At 39.8% G+C, this 23081-nt stretch overlaps 5 protein-coding genes and 1 non-coding gene across 6 annotated transcripts; 4 read left to right on the top strand and 2 right to left on the bottom strand.

Annotated features, from left to right (window-relative positions):
- nkap (NFKB activating protein) lies at positions 1–4699 on the top strand. The gene is made up of 8 exons (XM_064329254.1): positions 1–1042; positions 1627–1707; positions 1876–1940; positions 2147–2236; positions 2436–2478; positions 2570–2755; positions 3039–3188; positions 4021–4699. The coding sequence occupies exons 1-8, from the start codon at positions 690–692 to the stop codon at positions 4193–4195; spliced, it is 1143 nt and encodes a 380-aa protein (XP_064185324.1). The 5' UTR covers positions 1–689; the 3' UTR covers positions 4196–4699.
- A 2889-nt stretch (positions 4700–7588) lies between these two features.
- Positions 7589–8805, bottom strand: ndufa1 (NADH:ubiquinone oxidoreductase subunit A1). The gene is made up of 3 exons (XM_064329265.1): positions 8579–8805; positions 7824–7913; positions 7589–7690 (listed from the first exon to the last, which is right to left on the bottom strand). Exons 1-3 carry the CDS (start codon positions 8678–8680, stop codon positions 7670–7672), a joined length of 213 nt encoding a protein of 70 aa, XP_064185335.1. The 5' UTR covers positions 8681–8805; the 3' UTR covers positions 7589–7669.
- Positions 8806–9247: 442 nt separating this feature from the next.
- Positions 9248–13760, top strand: upf3b (UPF3B regulator of nonsense mediated mRNA decay). Its single transcript, XM_064329250.1, has 10 exons — positions 9248–9470; positions 10052–10158; positions 10280–10386; positions 10632–10730; positions 10832–10942; positions 11147–11190; positions 11273–11461; positions 11774–11934; positions 12037–12382; positions 12824–13760. Exons 1-10 carry the CDS (start codon positions 9357–9359, stop codon positions 12947–12949), a joined length of 1404 nt encoding a protein of 467 aa, XP_064185320.1. The 5' UTR covers positions 9248–9356; the 3' UTR covers positions 12950–13760.
- Positions 13761–16573: 2813 nt separating this feature from the next.
- rpl39 (ribosomal protein L39) lies at positions 16574–18227 on the top strand. The gene is made up of 3 exons (XM_064329263.1): positions 16574–16646; positions 17061–17164; positions 18012–18227. Exons 1-3 carry the CDS (start codon positions 16644–16646, stop codon positions 18058–18060), a joined length of 156 nt encoding a protein of 51 aa, XP_064185333.1. The 5' UTR covers positions 16574–16643; the 3' UTR covers positions 18061–18227.
- LOC135252074 (small nucleolar RNA SNORA69) lies at positions 17366–17499 on the top strand. The gene has a single exon (XR_010329304.1). It is a non-coding gene; the product is annotated as a small nucleolar RNA SNORA69 (small nucleolar RNA).
- Positions 18228–18263: 36 nt separating the features above from the next.
- sowahd (sosondowah ankyrin repeat domain family d) lies at positions 18264–21965 on the bottom strand. Its single transcript, XM_064329256.1, has 2 exons — positions 21558–21965; positions 18264–20970 (listed from the first exon to the last, which is right to left on the bottom strand). Exon 2 carries the CDS (start codon positions 20828–20830, stop codon positions 19697–19699), a length of 1134 nt encoding a protein of 377 aa, XP_064185326.1. The 5' UTR covers positions 20831–20970; positions 21558–21965; the 3' UTR covers positions 18264–19696.
- Positions 21966–23081: the final 1116 nt, after the last annotated feature.

Here is a 23081-nt window from a genome sequence, read left to right as displayed (position 1 = left end):
AGTGTACTCGCCCCTTGCATTGTACCGTTAGCTTAGCGTGAACAGTGTAGTTTTGGCTAACTAGCAGTGCTCCATTGCGAATTTGTACGTTTTCATCTATCTAATATCAATACCTACCGCGCTACACAATCGACTGCATACTACTTCACTAATCGCTGACTAACACGTTAACTAAGCCATTTCAACCAGCTAGTTTAGACTAACCTTAGCTGTCAAAACGGCGTATGGCAAAAAATTCTAGCTAGCAAGCTTGGTGAAAATGTGAGGTAGCTATATATAGCGTCAAGTTAGGTAACAACTGGTGAATATTTCATGGCTGTTCTAATGAACGGATTTTTTGTTGTTGAAATTTTGAGATGTTACATAACACGTAACGTTATGTAATATAACCACTGAAATTAATTGTTCAAAACGTACACGTTTTATATTCGACAAGGAACTACTGAAAAGTTACTTGATGCTCGGAGGTCCGTTTACGTCAGCCCACACACGCAAGAGGAAGTATGTGCAGTTCTGGAAATCCCACTTGTCTTTTTAGAGCGGCCTTGTTTTTCCAAAACAAATATCCTTACTGAGTGAAAAGATCGAGTCGCTAATTTGCCACGACGGATTGTATGTGCTAAAGTGTCTGCGTTCTTCATCCAGCAGTAACTAAGTTAGCTAGCTACATAACTAAACAAACACAAATCATGCCTTCCGTCGATCGGTCAATGAGTCGGAGCCCCGAGCCTAGACATGTCCACAGACGAAGTGGTCGATCCCGGAGTCGTGACTTGAGTCCAGCGGACCGACCAAACAAAAAACATGATGGAAGTTCCATCAACGATCGACTTCTGCGATTATGCGATTCCAAGGCGGGACAAGGCACTGGTGTTTATAGGAGGAATAACCAGAGTCGTTCTAGGTCCAGATCCAGGTCCAGGGATAGAGCAACCAGCACGAGCCGAAGGAATGAGAAACACGGCCATGGATCTCGTTTTGCGCAATATGACAGACAGGATAATTCCTACTGGCATGCGAGAGAAGATCCCTTTATGGCCAGGTAAGAAGCTAGCAAAATAGACTGACACGAAGTACAAACGAGAACTGGCTGACTAATCAAATATTGACAGATCACTATTTAAAAGTCTGAATATGTTTTCATCCACCCTTATTCACGGTCAACTTGCTGGAACGGCAGAATGCACACGCATTTGTTACCAGCACAGATCCGTTGTTCTCTTCATCTAGCACTTATGCTCTGCCTGTATTGTCATCTTGCTGTTGTAGCTCTTTATCATGTCTCTTGAAATCCTGCCTCACTTTTAGTTTGACTTGCTATAACTCTACTGAGGTAGCGTATGCTAACTCTGTGAACTTGACTTGATGTGCTTGGCTATGGATAACTGATAATATAATGGGATTTGTACCTCATCGGACCTGTGTATGTAGTATTTCCAGTGACCTTCGATATGCACTTGCTGTACGGCGCTTTGGATAAAAGCGTCTGCCAAATAAAATGTAATGTAAAATCCAGATTACTCCCTGTTTAATCCATCGTAATCACAATTTCCGCATTTTCCTGCTTGTCCTGTGCAATATAATAAAATGTATCCATAAACTGTATCTATTTGTTCTCAACTTAAGACGGCTACAAGAACGAGAGAAAATTGGGGAATTGGGCTCACCTGAAGTGTGGAGCTGTTCGCCAAGAGTAAGAGATCCAGAGTAAGTGAATTTCAATGTTGAATCGTAACGCTACCATATACATGCATAAAGTGGTCAGTGTTGGTCTGCTCTTTTTCTCTGACCTGTTGCATACAGTGCAGTGTCACTAAGATGTGTAACAAAGGTTTGACAAATACTTGTTTATAACATCACTCTCATTTCTTTAAGTTCTGATGAGCATACCCCTGTGGAGGAAGATGTGAATAAAGGCAAATCAAGTTCAAGTTCTGGAGGTAAAATCCCTTGACTGCAATAGTGATATATTTTTGACAAACCTTAATTCATGGGACGGCCATTGTTTGCCCAGTCTTCACTACAAATGAGAGGGGTGTGAATTAGCAGTATGAACATGGTGCTGCTAAAACATAAAGGTATAATGTAACATGTATAAACACTTTGACTAGCATTTGAACACACATGAGTTTGATCTTATGTGCAGAAGAAAAGAAGAAGAAACACAAGAAGAAAAAGCGTAAGAAGAAGCACAGAAAGCATTCAGAGGACAGTGAATCTGACAGCGACTCTGAGGGTAAGGATATCCCAGCATACATCACTTTAGAGGCACAAACGTAACGTAGTGATAACAAAAAGAATGGGTTGGATTCGTTTATCACCTTTTATATGATCCCAGAGCACTTTACACTGAAGAGAGCAAACTTACTTCATCCACCCATCTGTGCTTGTGTCTAGCTAATATCATTTCTGTTTTTTGTGTTTTTGTTTTATAGAGGAAGAAGTTAAGAAGAAGGAAAAGAAGAAGAAGAAAAAAAAGTAACTTGTGGTCATGTTCCCTCTTACCGCCTGTCTCTCAAATTCCTGTAAAGACATTTAGATCACTGATGGCCTAACTCATGTCCTGTAGGAAGAAGTCAAAGAAGAAGAAGAGCAAGAAGAACCGTAAACAGTCCAGTGATTCAAGCAGTGACCAAAGTGAGCAGGAGGAGGACCCAAGTGGAGAGCTGTGGGTAGAGAGAGTGTGTGATGGTCCACAGATTGTGGGCCCCGAGGTTCCCCTCACCCATCTGTCCCAGGAAGGCAGGCTTACAGAGTGGGTACATTTCTGGTCTTTATTCACTGTGTGTGTGTGTGTGTGTGTGTGTGATAGCAAGTAATCCATTATGAGTTCATGGTCTTATTTTTTCATTTTTACTACTTCTAGATATGAGAGCTATTCCTGACATCACTTTCTACCACATTAGCCCAAGAGTTGGGTTGGACTGATGCGGTGGACAATTCAGTGCCACTTGCAAACAAAGTGTAACCGGTTTTTGGTACTGTTGGCCTTTGCATTACACAGTGATAAATGCTGATGTGTTGCTTCTTTATTTCAGTTTTGGACATGCACTGTTGCCAGGTGAAGGTGCAGCCATGGCTGAGTATGTGAAAGCTGGCAAACGTATCCCTAGAAGAGGTGAAATTGGGCTGACCAGCGATGAGATTGCTGACTTTGAGAAGTCTGGCTTTGTGATGAGTGGTAGCAGGTAAGAAGGCAAACCCACAAACAGTGGGGTGTCAGATTTGGTTCTGTTAGGGATCACTTAATTAACTTAAGGTGTACTGCTCTGACACATTTTGTGTTACTGTGAATTAATAAGTGATGTAAATGATGAATTAACCCTTTAAGGTGTAAGATCACATATGTGATTAGAATGTTCTTTTGAAATTCTAATGCTGATGTAACATTTATTACTGGTAATGGAGAGCAATGTTCTAAAAAGAGTTCTAGAACACTAACTTAGAATTTTGAAAAAGCATTCCAAAACCGTACTCGTCAAAGGGTTAAAATGGCTGATTTCTCTAGCCTTTATTGACTACCCTTTGTAGACATAGCCAGGCAGATTTTTGCACTCAGCTTTGCTTCTCTCAACTGCAAATATTCAAGGCTTAATATTTACTTTAGTATTTCTCTTATGCATGATGTTTAATCTGTCTTTTAGAAAATTAATATATCCCCTCCATTCAGAGCACGTGCAACAATTCACTGATCTGTACACTTTTTGGGTGGAATGGTAGTGTACAATGATGATGAGATTGTCACGCCCATCTCATCTGCTCTAAAGATTTGTGAATATGACAGTTACTCTGAACTGATGCCTGTGATCAGAGCGGTCTCCTTGTTGTGCCGTTTCTTGAATCTGCAACCATTGCTTGTGGGAGTTCAAACATGCTGTGTTTAAACATTTGCATTTGGAGAATTAACAGTGGGAGAGACAACTGCTCATAGTTTATTGAATAGACGTCTCTCTGGAGTCTGTTTAAAACCCATTTGTAATCCTTCACATTATTTATGATTCTTGATTCTCTCCCCCTTAGGCATCGGCGCATGGAGGCTGTGCGTCTGAGGAAGGAAAACCAGATCTATAGTGCAGACGAGAAGAGAGCATTGGCGTCTTTTAATCTGGAGGAGCGCAGGAAGAGGGAGACCAAGATCCTGTCCAGTTTCCGTGAGATGGTGTACAGGAAAACTAAAGGCGGTGACAAGCCATAGACCATACAACCCAACTTTAAATATTAAATATGTGAATTTGGGATTCAAGGTTTTGACAAAAATATTTTTTGGACATGGAATATATGTTTTTTAAGCTTTGTTCATGTTATGAAATTTCTGAAGTATCTTGATACTTTTGTAAACCTTTTTTGTGAACTAAGGTGTTAGGTTTGTATTACATTTGTAATTTTAATGACAATAATCCAATTCTAAACTTGGTAAATGAGGTCAAATTAAAATTGTGTAAACTGCTTAAGCTATTTCAAAATCGCATGGAGACCATTGTATATAATTCTGCTTATTAAAATGATTAAAAGCAAGCTTCTGTAATAATCACTTTGCACCACTGGGCTGTTTGAACACATCTCAGTATTGTTCCTTTATTTTGAAGAACATTCAGGCTTTAAAGTGTTTTAGTCTTCAGTAGTGTTAAAATTGGCACACGCCGAGCTCTGTATCTGTAGTTTTTTCAAAAATAAATTTTCCAAATGAGTTCTAAAAATACATGTTACAAAACTGCCCATTATTTATACATTTCTTTGAAAGCAAACTATTCAATATTAGGTGAGGCATGGTTGATTTTTGGTAGTTTTAAGCAACATCTTTTTTTAATTCATGGGGATACGATTTATAATCTGGCTCAGAAATTGTGATACTTGGGTCAGTCAAAAGGGGTCATGAGGGGTCAAAGAAGTTCGATAGGAAATTTCAAAATAAAACTGAAAAATAAAATGTAGCCAAGCATATGATTAAGTGTCATTAACCATACTTGGACTCATACTATCACTGGCAACTTGTGAAAAAGCTGTTCCAAATACTAATATGAATTGAAATCTCAATTGCTGTTTACTATCTTATTACATACAAAACATGGGGTTTGAAACCTGAATAAATAAATCATGTCCATTTTTATTTTGTAGGCCTATGATCATACAGAAACCAATCCATGGTCTTCATGAAACAGAGTTTACTTCATCCTGTATTTTATATCCTCATTTGGGATATGGATCTCTGTTGGCTCTGCTCTGATTCTGCTCTGTCAGCTGATCCCTTCCTGGGTCAAGTGTCAAAGGTGGAAGCAGACGGCAGCCATGGTGGTCATTGCTAGGAACTAAGGTGAAAAATAGACAATACATATCAAGGAACAGGAATGATCTTTTAAAGTATACCAGTTTAATTTTAATCGTTATGGGTTAAATCTAGCAAAGATGAAATAGATAATATCGTCAGTTGACAATAAACTATCCCTTCAATATAAATTTTGTATCTGAACCTAGAACTATTATCTTATGTCTTGGAGAAATTAAATAATTTTGAAAGCATGACTAAAGTCCACCCATTCACATGGATGGCCATATGAAGCATACAGGCAGAGGTAATACTTATTGCAAACAAAGAGAAGCACAATGCACCTGTCTGTCCTTTTCAAGCCATGTAAACATGCTGTGGCTACACACCATGTTTTTTGTATACTTACTGTAATATGTGGATATTCACAATGCTATATATTTACAGTAATCCTTCAATATTATTTTGTCCATAGTTAGTTGTAAATTCTCTGATTTCTCTAAGCATGTTAAGATAAAAATCTTTTTAGCTTGTTAATGAATCTCGTTTTACTGTATGGCTGGAAAATAAAAATCTAAATGCCTTTAGCCTGTTGTAAAAGCTAAATTAATATTGACATTGCCACATTGGCCATGTGGCTGCGAACTTCATTTAATTTACTGCATGGTCACGGTTCCACTGCTGCACAAAGAGAAAGCCCCTAGAGTTAGACCAGGGCTGCCCAACCTTGTTCCCGGAGATCTACTTTCCTGTAGGTTTACACTCCAACCCTAACTATGTGCACAGAGCTGCTCAGTAGAATCAGGCATGAAAAATTTGTGTTGAAATGAAAATCTACAGGACAGTAGATATCCAGGAACAGGGCTGGGCAGCCCTGAGTTAAGATGCTTACCTGTGACAAAGACTGACCCATGCATTGTCATCTCAGGGGTGCAAGAGGAGCTCTTCCGGCTAGACAGGAAACTGGAGCAAGTGTCCATGTCAGAGCTGTCCCTGGGAAATCGAGCTGCAGGGTTCATGCTAGGGGATTTGGAGGGTGCGCAGCCCATTATGCCTGTCGTTGCTGTTCTGCATTTGAGGCTACAGAGCTTATGTCTCCTCCCACAGCAGACCTCTGAAGCAAATGTTAAAGCACGTGCATGTGTTTGCACTTGGATGTTTTGCCTACATCACGCTTGATCTCTACACCTGTTGGAGCTTAACCAAATGCATTTGGTCGTTCTGCAGTACATGCCACTTCAAATACCCGGACTGTGAATCCACTGGAATGGCTGGTCGGTTTTAAGGCTGTGACATCGTCTGCCAATTCAGGAGAACAGCCCAGCAGACACACCCGCCATAATGCATACACCTAAATTTAATTTAAACCCCTTAGTAAGGCAAAACTGGGGGCCCACACTTTCTTTGTATTTTGGAAATCCAGAGATGACATGAATCATGGTGAAGACAGTGTTTTTATCATGGCAAGGATCTAGTGAACAAAATCCACAGTAATTTTAGTCCAGAAAACATACTAACTCAGATAAATGTCAATAGAATATCCATTGTTTACTTAGCAATTCTCCAGAGGAATTAGCACTTGTCCGTTTCGCCATTACAAACACGCCGAAGGTATTGTGTTGGGGACAGCAGGGCAAAATGTAACATACTTTTTAAGTGGTTGCATCGATCTTGAACAACGTACTTCAGGTTAAACCACTGAACTGTATAAGGTCATCGGGTTAAATGAGCAGAATTACCCCTTTTTGTTACCAACGGAGGAAGATTTATATTTTGAGAGACACTGCCAAAAGTCTGTATGTAATTGTAAACAGTCTTTTAGTGACTGATAGATCGCATAGCTTTGATATAGCATGCTAGCGTGCTGGGATTGCTAGCCAGGCAGAAGTGCAGACACTTCTGCACGGTTAAACCTAACGGGGTGTTTCATTCATGCCCCAAATTACCAAAAGCAGTATGCAACTAGGGGAGACCTGGGCGGGTTAGCACAGGGTTTGGTGTAGCACACGGCTATTTTCTGGTCATTTGATGGTCAGTCATAAAAATTTAACATCAAAATATTTGTTTTCTTGAACTCCAGTCATGTATCATGTTAAAACATCTGAAGAAATTACTCTTTTTTTGTGGGGCAAACATGAGGCCCTTGCGATTTCTATAATTACTTCAGACGTTTGCAAGATTTTATTCTTACAGATGTACTGCATCTCTGCTTTTGAGCTGCATTACCATGTGCAAAATAGTTGTGTAGCTAAAACAGGTATGTATTCAACTATGAATATTTATTTTCAGTGACTTGAAATTGAATGAACTTAAAACAAATATAAATAATTCTCAATCCTTTAATACATTTAATGTAAAATAAATCATCAATTCAAGGTCCAAATCTTGACAGGAAGTCTGGTATCTTCAGTTTATGTTTTCTAATCCCTAAAAAGAACAGAAAAAGTTCTAATGTTAGACCAGTCTCATAACAACAACCTTCAGGATCCAATTCACTCAAGGACAATTATTTTTAGACATTAAAGAATAAAACCTTTTTGTATATGGTTTGGATTTTTACCTTGGGTGCGGAATGTTTTCCATCTCCAAACAGTCGTCTGTCTCTATCCAGCAGGTAATAGTGGTACGGAACCCGTGCAATGCTGTTTGACTGAAAATAAACGGATGATTAGTGGATTTTCAACGTTTTGGCCATCTGGCTAGCTGTATCCCATACCATTGCAACAGATGCAGCTCGTTATCAACTCTCAACTAGTTAACCTAAGAAATTCTGCGTTAGCTAGCTAACCAACGGGGTTAACAACAGTAGGACAGTGGTTAAAGTCTGACATTTGCTAGTCACTTCGCTGCAGCTTCCTGCTACAGGGAAATGTTGGTTGTTATTTAACTGGTCGTTTGCTTTTACAGACCAATATTAATAGCCAGTCGTAACCAGACAGTTACGGTGATGAAAATAAACCATTAATCGGCGTTCATGACCCTTCACATAACACAACAGAGCGAAACATACGCTACGTTAGCTTTATAGTTAGCCGATAAACGTGATATGAACTATAACTAGTGTCCATACCCTGTCTTATTAGAAACCCAACTATTACGGTAGAATTTGGTCTATTTAGAAGCTTGCTTATAATGGTCTGTACACAGTTTCAAAGAAGCCATACACAGCTTAACAGCATATCTAAATTAACGTCAGACAGAGAATCAACGTTAAACACTGTTTAAAACAGTTAAACGATTTGCTAGCTAGCTAGCCTAAGCCTCCAGTTAAAAGAAGAGGTCACTACAGTCGGCTCCCTCTACCAAGGTACTCACACTTTTTTTATTTGTAAATTTCTGGATGTGAATCGTGGCGATACCAGGAATCATAAGACAGACAGCCATTACAGCAAAACCGGGCAATATTTCATACCACATGGTCGTCGGCCACGGGTATTTTCAAAGTAATAAAGGCAAGTTTTTATCAAAAATTCGATTTATCCTCCGTCCTAAAAGCTTTGACGGTCATTCGCCTACTTCCGGTGAAAGGAGTAGTGTTTTCGAAGCAACGAGAACACCAAAAGGCTGATATAACCAAATAGCGCCATCTATCTAGTTTTGATGTTCTGCATTGTGATTACAATATTGTCGTTTTTACTCCAGTTTTTACTACAATATGACAATGCATATAGTAGTTTGTTAGGTGTGTTATTAGTCTAATAGCAATTATTCTGCAATTAATGATACTGGGTTATGGTATTACCATATGCTCCATATAAAGCAAACTGCAGCACTCTTAAAATGTAGAAATTTTGAAATATAACACTAGATTTATTTAGGGAAGAGCAGATATTCTACTATAGTTCTACAATTATTTTGCGTACTTACAACTACGAAGACGTGCTGCTAGATTGTATAGGCCTGCGTATTCCAAATAAACATTAGCTGTTTCACAGCTCTCGTTTTTTATCGCGTTGTCTTATGACACACTAATAACCAATCAACGATTACCCTCGGTGTTGCTCGACTAACAGAAAAGAAACCCTGAATATACAAAAAAAGTTCAGAGCTGCGTTCGTACTTCGGATGATCTTACTAAAAACATCATTTTAAAATGAAAGAGGACAAGGAGAATGCCCGTCCGAGGGAGAAGAAAGTGGAGATAAAATGTGAAGAAAACGAGAAGCAAGAAAAGCCTAGTAAAGAGAAGAAGGAAGCGATGACAAAGGTAACGAGCTGTGCGAGCGAGAAGGGGATGGGCAGGCCTGTCTCGGATTAATCACGATAGCACACTTGCTAAAATAGCTAGCCGTCTAATGTAGCCGTAAATTAAGCCTGTATTTTTAAAATTCAGACAGTGCAGTTAAACTATCCGAGATAGGCATGTAGTTCATAGAACAATTCGTCATTTTAAGTGACATTTAACAGAAAATGTAGGGCGACATTTAGCTGACGTTAGCTTATTACGAAAATTATCAGCAGCTAGTTGACTATCAAGCTAAAAAAGAAACATCGATGTTGGCTTTAAGGTGGTTTGATAGAGAAGTTTATCACATTAACAACAACGTTAATATGTACAGTTTTGAAGTACGCCTGACGTTACACGGAGGAACAACAATATTTAATAATATTGAAGAAACCTACTCAGATCACTGACACTGGTGTAACTTATAAATAGAGTTAGTACATTTTGTTATGTTCAAGAACACAATAGAACCACATTTAATGAAGTCAGTGACATTAAAAGTGCACTTGTTACAATGTTCTTGTCTGAGATATTTTCCATCTTCAATAATTCATCCATTACAGATAGTGGTCCGCCGTCTCCCACCCAGTCTAACTAAAGAGGAGCTAGAGGAGCAACTTCAGCCCCTTCCTGAGGTTGACTACCTGGAATTCTTCTCGAATGATACCAGGTGACTTAAAGCACAGTTACACAAACTGTAAAATCAGTCTTTTTTGGGGGAAAATGAATGCTACAAAAAAAAAAAAATAGGATGTACTGTAGACAACTGATAATTTTTTTTACCTTCACAGCCTGTTCCCCCACCTGTTCTCCAGGGCTTATATAAATTTCAAGAACCAAGAGGATATTGTCCTTTTCAGAGACCGGTTTGATGGATATGTTTTCATAGATAACAGAGGTATGTCCTGCTCTATTGGTTGTGACGTTCGTGGTCTGCCTGTTTCATGCTGTGGAAAATTAACAGCAGATTTGTTTTATGAATGTTCTTTGTCGATTACCTGATATGGTGGGAACAGTGCCTACAGCCCTACAGACGGTGCAAATGTCAAAGAAATCTGTGCAGAATTGTTTGTTACTTGGCAAAGTTAGGTTTTAATTTCTGTCTAATAAATAGTATATTAACCCAAATTATTTTTGGACCAGGGCAGGAATATCCAGCCATTGTTGAGTTTGCACCTTTTCAAAAGATTGCCAAAAAGAAGAGTAAGAAGAAAGATGCGAAAGCTGGCACTATTGACGAAGGTAATTACAAAGGCACAGTTCTGTTTTGTTTTTCTTGCTAACCTAGAGCAAATTACTGTGATTAAAATACAAGTATGTATTTTTTTCCTTGTGTTTGTAAGATGCTGACTACAAGAAATTTTTGGAATATTATAATGGAGATGACGAAAAATTGACATCTACTCCTGAAACGCTGCTGGAAGAAATCGAGGCTAAAACAAAAGAGTTAGTTGGTATGTAAATGACAGAATGTTTTACTTTTGTACCTTAGAGGTAATGTATTCATCTGCTATTTGTGTGTGTATCAAAGTAAGTCAAGTTTGAGGTACTGGTATAGGGAAGTATGTATCATATATATATATATATATATATATATATTATAAGAGGTAATTTGTTTCATTTTTAACTTGTTGGTTTTATTTTTATTTTTTTTCCAGCAAAAAAAACAACTCCTCTCTTGGACTTCCTTAAAAACAAACAGGTAAATGTTTATCCTCTGGTGGGGGTTGCTTTTTTTAGCTGTACATACTGTGTGTACTCATACTGTGCGTTTGGTCTTTCAGCGAATCAGAGAGGAGAAAAAAGAGGAGAGGAGACGAAGGGAATTGGAGCGTAAGCGACTGAGGGACGAGGAGCGCCGCAAGTGGCGGGAGGAGGACAGGAGGAAGCGCAAGGAGGCAGAGAAGCTGAAAAAAGGAGAGAAAAACCACGAGAAAGACGGAGAAAAATCTAAGGAAGAGCCAAAGATTAAGGTATTGGTCTGTGACAGGTTTGGAATCCCAGCCAGAGATTGTTTGATGTCTGTGTACAGGATTCTTATTCAACTTCACTGAAATGTCAATGCACATTTTAAGACTTTTAAACCTGGTCATATTGGTTAACAATAAACTTTTTCTCTACCTACTTTTTTCTGAATTTTGATTTTGCACCAAATTTGAGGGACCTCAAATTTAGCTCAGTGGAGTGGAATCCTACTTTTTCATCATTCAGTGTTCACGTATTTAAAAATAATTCAACTCAACTACACTTTGCAAAATGGTGCTTCTTGTTCTGCCTGTGTTCAGCTCTTGAAGAAGCCAGAGAAAGGGGATGATGTGGACTCCGATAAGCCCAAAGATAAGGCGAAGAAAACTGAAAAGGACAAGCTGAAGGATGACAAGGCTCTGGGCGGTACCGACTCAAAGAAGCGGCAGAACAACGAAAACCGTGAGGATAGGGGAAGGAAGTGAGTTTCTTGATTTGGTTTGTTTCTAACTGATTTTTAAGCTGAGATGGGAAACAGACCTGCTCAAAAACTCATTCATTGGTTATTGTTTGCTTGGAGCAGGACTGAGGACGATGGCCGGAAGGAGCACAGAGATCGGGACGTGGAACGGGAGAGGGATCGGGATCGGGATCGCGACCGGGACAGGGACAGGGACAGGGAGCGGCGTCAGAAAGAGAAGGAGCGCCTGAGGAGACAGGACGATGAACGACGGAGGAGGAGGGATCGTCACGATGGGGAGAACTACCGGAAACGAGACGAGGATGGAAAGAAGGAGAAAGACCGTGTCTGGGAGAAGAGAAAGAATGAGAATGTGGGAGACCCCCCCGGTCATGGTGATAAACCCGAGAAGCCCACCAAAGACGAGAAGAAGGAAGATAGTGCCAAAAGAGACCGTGTACGAAACAAGGTAACTGTCAAGGGATCCAAAGCATAAATTTCTTGTCAGCTTTCTTAATCCTGGTTCAGGCCAAATCTGCGGCAGCAGACAAGATCTTTAATTGTTAATTTAAAATATTACAATGTTGCGGGGTAAAGACAGTCCGCATAAAACAACCACTTTACAAATGGACTGTTTCCATAACAGCAGATTATCTGTTGGTAGAGTTAGTAACTGAACCTGAGATTTGACATATTATATTGAATCCTTAAGACCCCAGCAGCCAGTCGACATTTTAAAACTCTGAACACACTGAACAAGATTTCTCCTTAAAAAGTTGTAAAACCTTCAGCCGATGTTTCTTTATCTGAATCGGCCTTCAGCCGGTCTTGTGTAGAGTGTTAATTTTGCACTATACTTTTTGTAGCTTTAACTTGTTTGACTTCACATGGGTGTGTTTGTGCATATTAGGATCGCCCCGCCATCCAGCTGTACCAGCCAGGAGCCAGAAGCCGCAACCGAGGAGGAGACCTTCCGGCCGCAGAAAGGAAGCCGGAGAGCGAGGCCAAGTGTCCGCGAGAGAAAGCAGAGGACTGATTTAAACAAACGAGAGGAAGTAGACGAGAGATGAGCGAGGACCGTGGGGGGTCAGCGCAAACTCGCAAGAGGATGTGCCTCAGGTCGGCCGGGGCCGGGCCACGCCTCACTCTCCCTCTTCTCCCTCCACGACATACGTGCCTGTGTCTCCCTCCAGTGCCTGTACCAGCCCCAGTTTTAGCCCCTGCTTCTGAGAGAAGCAAGGGAAATGTTTCACTATCCAAATGTCAGCTCAGAAATGGGGCTCGCTATGAGAGGCCAAAGCTCATTGGACCAAGTGAACCGAAAGTGACCTTACAGAGGACACGGAGCCAAACATATGCTGTACTATGCAGTAGAGTAGCTGTGGTTCATGTAATGCATTTGGAAGGCCTGCTCCTTCGTAAGTAATGCCTACACACTGTGCCCAAAGAAGGTACATATATAAAGCTCCTCTGCCTTTTTCGAGTGTGAAGGCTCCCTACGACGATATCCTGTTCTTCCTTACCTGGTCTGTTTCTTCAGTCTTTCAAAAGCAGTGTATATGTGAGTTAAGTTCACCTTTACTGTCATGTATGTTGTTCATTTCTGTGGTCCCAAAGCATGTCTGCGTAGTTCCGTTCCTATCAAAAGGAGCATTTCTTTGGTCAAGCTGTTTGGTTCTGGTTCTGATGTAGAGCGAATGTAGAGCTAATGATGTGCACGAGGCTGAATTGTGTGCTACTGCAGCTTACAAGCTTAATAATGTACATTGTAGGGGACATCTTCTGCTCCTCAAAACTGCTTGTGTGAAATGAAAGATGTGTGAAATAAAGTACGTTTGTATAACCTGTTTCGCCATTGGAAACTTGCTGTCCATTCTGTAAACTAAACTGAAAAGATATCAACAAGATACAATATCAGAGAAGATGCAAGTTGCACAGGGGGCAGTGGCAAGATTGAATTTGGTCTTCTGTTGGAGGCTATGGTTCTGTGCCTTTTTTTCACTGCAAGGTTGGTTCAAGTATTCCCTGATGTTCAGTTTGTACATTTCCACACATGGAATGATTCAGAAATGACTGCTTTTCTGATCACCCTGACCACTCTTTTTACATGACCAAGCTGCACATAAGCTGTCATTGTGTAGTGCAACCACATAGGCTTAATTCAATTGCAAATTCTGCTTCTAAATAGATTGTGTGGGATACTGTATTGAGTAATGGTACTGTTCACATTGATTGACTAAGCACAGCCTTACTTTACATTCAGTTGTGTACATTGAACATTGAATATATTTCTTTAATGTAGCAACCATATAAATGGGTTCAGAGGTATACAAGGAATTGTGTAATAAAAATGTTTTAAACAGTTTTTCAACACTTTCCAATGTTATTGATACAATATGATGTTTCGGAGGCATCGGACATTTACCTGTTTAAGAAAATGCATTAAAATGGCTGCACATGCCAGCTGAAGAGCTGAAGCAGTATGGTGTTCTCCAGCCTGATGGGCATGAAGTTAAATGTCACAGCCTGAAAACCAGGGCTGGATTTGGATTTGAGTCATGTCCTAGGATCTTAGCACTTTGACACAATCATGCAGCTTGTGGGGAAGCAGCTGCCCGGTCTGCAATTCATACATGCTTACAGGTTAATGAATAGCCAGGAAAGTTTTAACTGGGAGTATATAAGTGAGTACATGCTGTAGCCAAGACAACAAAATGAATGTCGTAAAGTGTTATGATGTATATATATCAAAGGCCAGTTGATGTGGTTTATGAGTGTTGAGGCTAAATGTGTCACAGTAGTTTACTGTATTATCTGTTGGCTTTATTAAATAATGAATACATTTTTCCTTTGGTTCAATGCAAGCTCCATTTATAGTAATCTGTTAAATTTCATGTTATTTGTTTTAAAATAAACAGAATACATATATAAATAACATAAAATTGTTTTGAACTGTACATCTCTGTATCATCTCAACATATCTCTTACCAGGTTAATTTGCTTACAGTGTCACCTGCTATACTCTGTAATATCTAGATGTTTCACTGTCTACGTTTGTCTGGCTGTTCATATGTAGCTACAGACAGATCTTGAGTAAATGTTGATCTATTTATCTGCATTATCTGTCTACCCTTACAACAATAAAGCAGACATAGCCTGCTTTAACTTGTTTGCCAAGAAGAGCCTTCTTTTCACTGCTGACAATGTGCATTCCCATTAAATTGATTGTAAATAGATACTGTAGGCTTCTGTGATGTCCATAGAACTATGAGTCACAAGTGGCCTCTGAGCCAGAGGATGGTCTGTGGGCTTTGAGGTCACACATGATGTCACAATAATGCACAGGTGATATATATTATGTGCTGACATTTATACTTTAATCATTACCCTCAATTCTATGAAAGAAGGTTGGATCCCTTTGAAGAAAATAATTTGCAGGATATTTTTGAACTTCTGACTATGGTACTTACAGTATAGTGAGTTCTTTTAGTAATCCATATTCTTGTTATTTTTAATTAATCAGAAACAACATTCTATCTATTTATATTTATCTCTTGTCTATCAAATCTATCTCTTATAGAGCATGGGCAACTAGTTAGGTAATTTAATGTGGTATTGGTACTCCTCTCAATGCTGGCTATAAGGATCCAGAGACTGTGGATTTTCTAATATGTATCCTATTTACTTGAACCTATGCATATCAATGAGTTATCAAATTGTTAACAAATTTCTTACCTTCTCTTTTTTTGACTGGCTCAGAAATGTGTCTCTGTTTTGATCAATCACAAGCCTACTTAAGTGTTGTTGCCAGTGATGTACATTGCATTAATATCATATTATCATAGATGTTTTGTAATGTATTTCCAGTCTAGGCCATTCATCTTGAAAATATATCCAAAGAACACATCTTAATAAAGAAATGTTAATTGATCTAGGGTATGAGTGGCCACTTTGGCCTAGCTAGTTATTTTCAAGTGTGTATTACAGGTGATATGTATTGATATATGTCATGTGCATTACTCTCAGGACCATTATGAAAGCAAGTTATCAGAGCTGTTTGCAGAAATTTCCAGGATATGTTCGAAATTCTGGGTGTGGTACTGCAGTTTGGTAAGTTCCATTGGCATCCATTATGCTTATGATATTTTGTCAGTGTTTACAGTTAATTGTTTTCATCTAACTCACTGTCCATACCCCTTTAAACACAAGCAAAACATGAGATATAGAACATAGAATATCTACCTCTTAGTGGAGGCCTATCATACATGCATGGGCTCCCTCTTCCACTTCCTCACTCCTCTTTTCTTTGTCTTAATTTATCTAATTTCCTTACTTTTACCATCTTCTTCCCTGCTAATCCCTTATCTTTTTCATCCCCCTTCTCCTCACTTTAGCCTCCCCCCACCCCATTGTGTTAAAAATGACATAAGCCTCAAGCTTTGTTGTTGAATTTCCTTCTGTAGTATCATAAAACAACTCTCGGCTCTTATTCCAGTACTCCTCTATACAACTACCTCCTCTTTCTATCATCGCTTACCTTTCGCTTATTTCTTACACTTGTTCATGCCTGTCCTTATCCATTTAAACCTCGGCGTCTCTACCTGATCGTGTCTGTGGTACTTTTTGCGTCCTCTGGGTGGCGTGAACGTAATCTCACTTCAACCATACCATTTCCCAGAGTTCTCTCTTTTCAACTACCGCCATTGTGGAGACAGGACGGTAAATTCATAATGGTGAGAAAATATCGTTTATCATCCTCGTGTATACATATTTAAGTCCTTGAATTGATTGTATTAACAGCAAAATGAGTTGTTAACTCAAATTTTGCTGCAAGAATTGAATGGCTTGGACGTACTTATCAAAAAGAAATATATTCCCGGTGCTGCTAACCAGATAGTAGCCGCTTTGCTGCGACTTGATGCAGACTTTTTGGGGACGATTTGGTGTTCTTCGATATATAAATGAGTAACGTGGTGGAAATGCTTGTCTTTGACAGTCCTTGGATTGTCGCAATTTATTACCTGTGCAGATTGTGGATACATAACTAACGTTGTAATTCGATGTGGATCTGTAAATACGTGCGAGCTAGCTATACCAATTAAGGTTTATGAATCAAGCGCGAATTACATGTATTCTTGCTCTTCCAGTCTTCCCACAAGACTTTCAGGATCAAACGCTTTCTAGCGAAGAAGCAGAAACAGAACCGACCTATCCCACAGTGGATCAGAATGAAGACTGGCAACAAAATCAGGTAACTAGTTTAAAGCTGGTTAGTTTACGGAAAGCCATGTTCTGCTACTAGCTGGTTAGCTAACTTATTGTTTAACTATTTAGGGACCGTGGAAACCTAAATAATTTAGCCGACTAGGTTAGCTACCCTGTGAGCTCGCGCACCTGATTGTCTTGAGCTTGCGCCTGGTCGGTTTAAATGGTTTAGTTTCTATGCTTTGGTCCAGCAGGTTGCAATTACAGTGCTTCATTCTGTGGGAGTACTGCCATTATCCTGCTAACAGTAACCTGCTGCCGTGGAGTAACAACCTCCTCAGAGTTCCCATATGATGAGGATGCTCTGTGGCAGTGACATAAGGATATGCATGCTATTTTATTTAACCTTATAGACAGCTACCTTTATTTCTGGGTGCAGAGCACCATGTCTGCTTTCTGTTTTGGGAGAGGTGCATATGCATCCCTGTCTAGTTTACATTCTTTATGAGAAAGGCTGGTAATATGTCCAGGCAGATATTCAGGCCTGTTATTTTTGTGTGCTTTATTGGCCAATTTTTCCAAACTGCTCAAATTTCATGTACAATATATACATTTTTTCATCATATATCATTTGCTTATTTCTTATCGCACTGTAAATGGTTAAATATGCACATCACTGGTTCTATTCCTATATTCTGGAATTTCAAGAACTTTCTCAAATTGGAAACTGAAGAGTGGATGCATTTATTTTTACCTGCTCAAAATATATTCCATAAGGAAGAAACATGTAACAATGTGTCTATCACTCTTAGTGGTTATTTCAACATAATTTAAAGAGCTGAGGGGGCGTGGACAGAAAAAAAGTATACTGGAGTATATTTCTTAACTCACAGGTACAACTCCAAGAGAAGACACTGGAGGAGGACCAAACTGGGCTTGTAACTGCTTCCCTTCTATCCTCACAAGCTTCCACAGTCTTGGCCTTATTCATGATGACATCCTCTGGGCCCAGACCAGAAGAGACCATGACATGGACTGGCAGTCTCTCCTTTTTTGTACAGATACTCTGCTCATCTCTGTATGTGAACAATAAAAATGGGTGAAATGAAGTGGTGAAATTGGAATTTTTTTTTTTTTTTAATGAACTTCTGGCTATGGTAATAGTTTTTAAATATAGCTTCATGCACTGTTAATATGGAAATCCACTTTGATTTTAGAAAGCAAGCTCAGTTTCTTTCATAGAAATTTAATGGATTCATCTACAGATGAGTGCATCACCAGTGTAACACATAAAAAATTTATACAAGAACCATTACTGGTCCTCACAGCTTGTCTGATTGTTTGGCTTGGACTGCAGCTTTCGGAGTCAAAACTGGCTTGTGCTTGGAGGCCTGTTTCTTGCAGATGTCTGCATCATTCAAGCTGTATAAAATGTACCTTAAAGTTTAATTTTCATGCTTTTTGCACTCAAGATTATCCAGAATCAATTATATTGTGTTTGGAGTCACTTTATTTGCCTCACTGTTGTAACAGAATCTAGAGTACTTTCAGAATGATACTATCATTCTTTGCTTGATTTAAAGAACAGTGTAGTGATGTGAAATCACTTGGACAGTGGCCTGGGGGTTCTTCACAAGATCTGATTCACAGAAGTACTGAGAGAAGCAGAAGTGTTGTAGATTTGAAAAATGAAAAGGTTTATTTAGGATAGGTCACAGGACTTGTCCTCCCCCCCTGCAGTCAAGTAGTCCTGTTGAGCCTGATTGTGAGCGACTCAAGAGCTGATCTCACCTTGTTCTACCTTTGATTAAAGTGCTGTGCCTCAGGTTTGGGCTTGCTGGTATAAAGTGGTCTTGCTAAGCAGGTAATGTCAAAACTTAAAGCCTGATTAAATTAAGAAATCTTCCTTGTGTATGAATTTCTTAAGAATGATGATGTATTTGTTATTCTTTTGAAAGCAGGATTCAGAACAGGCCAGACACCAGAGATTATCAATCGTAATCGAAGGACATCGTCGGCAATACATTTCACTACAGTGGCTTTCACTTAATTCAATGGTTGTCTACACTTCGCAGTTGCCTTCGTGTTTGTTTAGGTGTGGTTATGGTGTTGTCTGAATTCCCCCTTTGAAAACCTGTCTTGCAGGGTGTTCAGATTTGAATAGAGTGTTTTGAGTTTCAGTATTGGACTACAAACTTGAGATCCAAAGTAGACCTACAGTGAATAGTTAAAATAGGTTTTCACTGATATTTTCAAAAAATAAAAATAAAAAAAGCAGTAGCCAAATGAAGAAAAAAACTGGATAATTATAATATACAAAACGTTTTGTTACAATAAAGTGCATATTCTACCATTAAAAAAGGAATAGCAACGTGGTTGTTTGGGATAAAACCACGAACACAGTGATCTGGCGTTTACAAAACACCCAACAGGCAAACTACTCTCACAAATGCGGTATTGAAGGAAACCCACACGTTTTCGCGTAGCTTGTTAGACCTGTCTATAGGCCTATTCAAATATATTTTAATGTCTTAATTGGCTACCTCCAATCTGACCAAGCATCGGTGTTCGTATCCTCTTAGGAGTCAGTGCCCATAGGGTTTCTCATGCTGCTGTTGACAAAATTTATTACCGGTGACAGGAACTTTCTGAAAGACCCAAACATCGAACGGTTATTTCTCCTTACAAACGAGTCTACCTCGACCTCCTCTCCTTTAACGTCACTGTTGGAGTTTTGTGCAGCACTCCCGCTGTTGGCATTGTGATACCCAACTGCCCCATGCTCATACTCGTCCTTCCCGTCCAATAGCTCCCTCATCTCCGCAGGGGCGTTGGTCTTCAGGTACTGCCACGCTCTTCTGCCACTGTAATCCATGACCTCCACATCGGCACCAAACGCGCCGACCAAAATTTTAATCACCATGTACTGACCGTGCATCGCAGCCACGTGAAGGGGGGTGAGGCCTCCGCTTGCTTTTAAGTTTACATTCACTGGGAACCCCTCCCTTTCAGCGTACTTGAATAGCTTTACCAGTGTTTCATCCCTGCCGTTCTTTGCTAGCCAGTGGACCACGGTGAAACCACTGACGAAATCCTTTCTAGTCAACAAACTGAAATCCTCTGAGAGATAATCCACTATGGTGTCAAAATTTCCATCCACAATCGACAGCATCCACGCATGCTCCATGGGGTCCAAAACCCAGAATGCGCTGCTGGTGTTGCTTTCTTCTGTGCTATAAGGTGCGTCGTGATCACAGTCTTTAGAAGATGCGCTGGATGAGAGTAATAGGCTTCCGAGACCACTGTGCAAACCGTTGTTTACAAGAAGGTCCTTTAAGTATTTCTTTCGCATGGCGGGAGTAATGGAGCCCTTCTCTGTTACTTCCCCTAGTAGTTTTTGCGAAACACTGTAGGTGTTCAGCGCACCGATGGAGCAGGGCTCACTTATCTCCGGTTGCCTTCGCAGCCTCGACCGGCGTATCGAAGCTTGATGAGTCCCAACCCTAGACATACGGTCAGCGAGACTGACATAGTCGCCAGACGCCCTGCAGATTTCTGAAACGTGGGAGTCTTTTCCACTGGCATTCGCTGTATCGCGTCCAGATTCCTCCTCCTCAACCATCGGCGATGCTGCTCCGCCCAAATGGGAATTCAAATGAGCGGTAGAGCTGATCCTATCTGACAGCTCTGGGATGCTAGAGCTGTCATACATGTTTGGTCGTTTCCTTTGTAGTCTTCTCCTCGTTTCCCTACTGATGTTGTCCTGCTGATAACGTGTGCCTAATTTTGTAGGCTATCGCACACAAAGAAGTTGTTCCAAAAGCGCAAATCGTTAGGATCCCGTTTGTTTCACTTAGGAGAGAAACGAAGCCCAGTCAGAGATTATAGGTAGCCCCACATTTGACTAAATTTATCATATTCAAATCAGTAGCCTAGCCTATCAAACTTTTAACAAAAACGACTGTCTCCATGCAGGCCTATCATAAACAGCTGTACAAGACTGCATATAAAATATCCTGGGACATTTAAATTCGTTTCTTTCCCAACAGCTTTTTGCCATTTTCCAGTATAGGCTATTAACACTTTAAATCGTACCCAACTGTCTTTTCGACGTCTGTAATCTCAACTTTCAAGACTCTGACTTAACATTTAAGCAACAGGTCTATGACTAGCTCTCAATAATAAGTTGATAGGCCTACCATATTTTAATTGTTCGATCTTGTCAACTGTAATGATATTCCACTTTGAGTCTCTATCTTACATTACCACTGTGTGTTCCACGAAGAGAATAAAATTAGACAAACTCGTTCATTCTACTTTAAAACACCACCAACTCGCAGAAACATAATCTTCTACAGCTCGAGCTGTAGATAAGTTTATAAACAGAAGAAAATGTTTTCCCCCACGTCATACCTAAGGGTATGATTTTTTATTCTCACCTGTAAAGCTGTGCGACGTTCCGTGATGAGCGTATAACGCACATTCCTTTGCATTCGTCGGTAGTTTGCCATAGAGAATAGATTACACTACAATCCGGCTTTTAAAAATAGTATTCCATCTGATGAAATGGTGTATAAAAGACACATATGTAAATGTTTTAAAAATAGACTGAAAACTAATTTCCGCTCCAAAATGCGACCGTCTCTGGCAGTTCAGTTTCTCTTTTCTCTTCTTCCCTCCTCCTTGCCCCCACTCAAGTTACTAATACAAAGTTCAACTTTAATCCCTATCAACTGTATGAAAACCCGCGGGACATGTGATTGCATTATACTCATTGTTAAAGGAAACGTGTAGGAGTGAGAAAAAAAACACCTCAACAGTACCTACTCAGGGTCTCTTTTAATATGTAATGTATTAACGAAGATTCCGTTGTGCCAGCTGGAGCGAAAATATATTTGGCCCAGCAGACAGAAGTAATGCAACTTCCTCCCTCTAGAGCAAATATTTATTTTATGTTTCAAGCTGCTTGTAACTAGTTCACATGGAAAACAGGGTTTGATTTTTCGTTTCCTGGTTGCAAAGCTTGACTTTATTATGATAGGCTGAATTGGATAAGTTATAGACAGAATTAGAAAACTGTATTATAATTTAGTATTCTTCTATCAGATTGTGTAATCTTTGTACCATGGAATACTCTGCCCCACAAGTACAACAGGGGTGCAAGTGTTGTTGCAAGAGCAAAATTATGAACATCTGGGCTGAGTTAAACTTTCATTACCAGAATAGTAACTGAGTGGTAAATGGATATTGCATCATTTGCCTATACTATTTTAGACACACACACAGGGCTGTGCAGAGACCTTTTGAGGAGAAAGTGCTCAAAGTGAGAAAAAGGCAAACCAACCTAGAAAAACAGTTTTATGGAACCCATTTATTATACAGAATATGTATACTGTATACACTGAACAAGTATATAAACATGCAAAGTTTTGGTCCCATGTTTCATGAGCTGAAATAAAAGATCACTGAACTTTTCCATGTGCACAAAAAGTTTTTTCTCTATAGTTCTGTGCACAAGTTTGTTTAAATCCCTGTTAGAGAGCAATTCTCCTTTGCCAAGACAATCCGTCTACCTGACAGGTGTGGCCTACGAAGACACTGATTAAACAGCAAGATTGCTACACGGGTGCACCTTGTCCTTGGGACAATAAAAGGCTACTGTAAAATGTGCAGTTTTGTCACACAACACAGTGCCTCAAGCTTTGAGGTAGCACACATTAGGCATGCTGACCGCAGGAATGTCCACCGGAGCTGTTGCCCGAGAATTGAGTGTTAACTTCTCTAACACAAGCCGCCTCCAACGTTGTTTCTGTGATTTTGGCAGTACGTCCAACCAGCCTTACAGCTGCAAGACCATGTGTAACTAGCTTCTTCACCTGCAAGACTGTCTGAGACCAGCCACTCAAACAGCTGAGGAAACTGTTGATTTGCACATCCCAAGAATTTCTGCACAAACTGTCATC

This window comes from Anguilla rostrata, chromosome 3 (assembly GCF_018555375.3).
Source record: "Anguilla rostrata isolate EN2019 chromosome 3, ASM1855537v3, whole genome shotgun sequence".
NCBI lineage: Eukaryota > Metazoa > Chordata > Actinopteri > Anguilliformes > Anguillidae > Anguilla > Anguilla rostrata.
This window is presented reverse-complemented; position numbering and strand designations above follow the sequence as displayed.

What these genes read in the sequence shown, in the direction of transcription:
- sowahd (XM_064329256.1), bottom strand. Translation starts at nt 20,830, where the DNA reads ATGTATGACAGCTCTAGCATCCCAGAGCTGTCAGATAGGATCAGCTCT.
- rpl39 (XM_064329263.1), top strand. An exon ending in AAGACTGGCAACAAAATCAG is followed by an intron (nt 17,165 to 18,011) that starts GTAACTAGTTTA and finishes CTTAACTCACAG; the next exon opens with GTACAACTCCAAGAGAAGAC.
- upf3b (XM_064329250.1), top strand. Translation starts at nt 9,357, where the DNA reads ATGAAAGAGGACAAGGAGAATGCCCGTCCGAGGGAGAAGAAAGTGGAG. An exon ending in TTCTTCTCGAATGATACCAG is followed by an intron (nt 10,159 to 10,279) that starts GTGACTTAAAGC and finishes TTACCTTCACAG; the next exon opens with CCTGTTCCCCCACCTGTTCT. An exon ending in GAGACCGTGTACGAAACAAG is followed by an intron (nt 12,383 to 12,823) that starts GTAACTGTCAAG and finishes TGTGCATATTAG; the next exon opens with GATCGCCCCGCCATCCAGCT.
- ndufa1 (XM_064329265.1), bottom strand. Translation starts at nt 8,680, where the DNA reads ATGTGGTATGAAATATTGCCCGGTTTTGCTGTAATGGCTGTCTGTCTT. An exon ending in AATTTACAAATAAAAAAAGT is followed by an intron (nt 7,914 to 8,578) that starts GTGAGTACCTTG and finishes GTTTATTTTCAG; the next exon opens with TCAAACAGCATTGCACGGGT. An exon ending in GAAAACATTCCGCACCCAAG is followed by an intron (nt 7,691 to 7,823) that starts GTAAAAATCCAA and finishes TGTTCTTTTTAG; the next exon opens with GGATTAGAAAACATAAACTG.
- nkap (XM_064329254.1), top strand. Translation starts at nt 690, where the DNA reads ATGCCTTCCGTCGATCGGTCAATGAGTCGGAGCCCCGAGCCTAGACAT. An exon ending in ATCTGACAGCGACTCTGAGG is followed by an intron (nt 2,237 to 2,435) that starts GTAAGGATATCC and finishes TTTGTTTTATAG; the next exon opens with AGGAAGAAGTTAAGAAGAAG. An exon ending in CAGGAAGGCAGGCTTACAGA is followed by an intron (nt 2,756 to 3,038) that starts GTGGGTACATTT and finishes TCTTTATTTCAG; the next exon opens with TTTTGGACATGCACTGTTGC.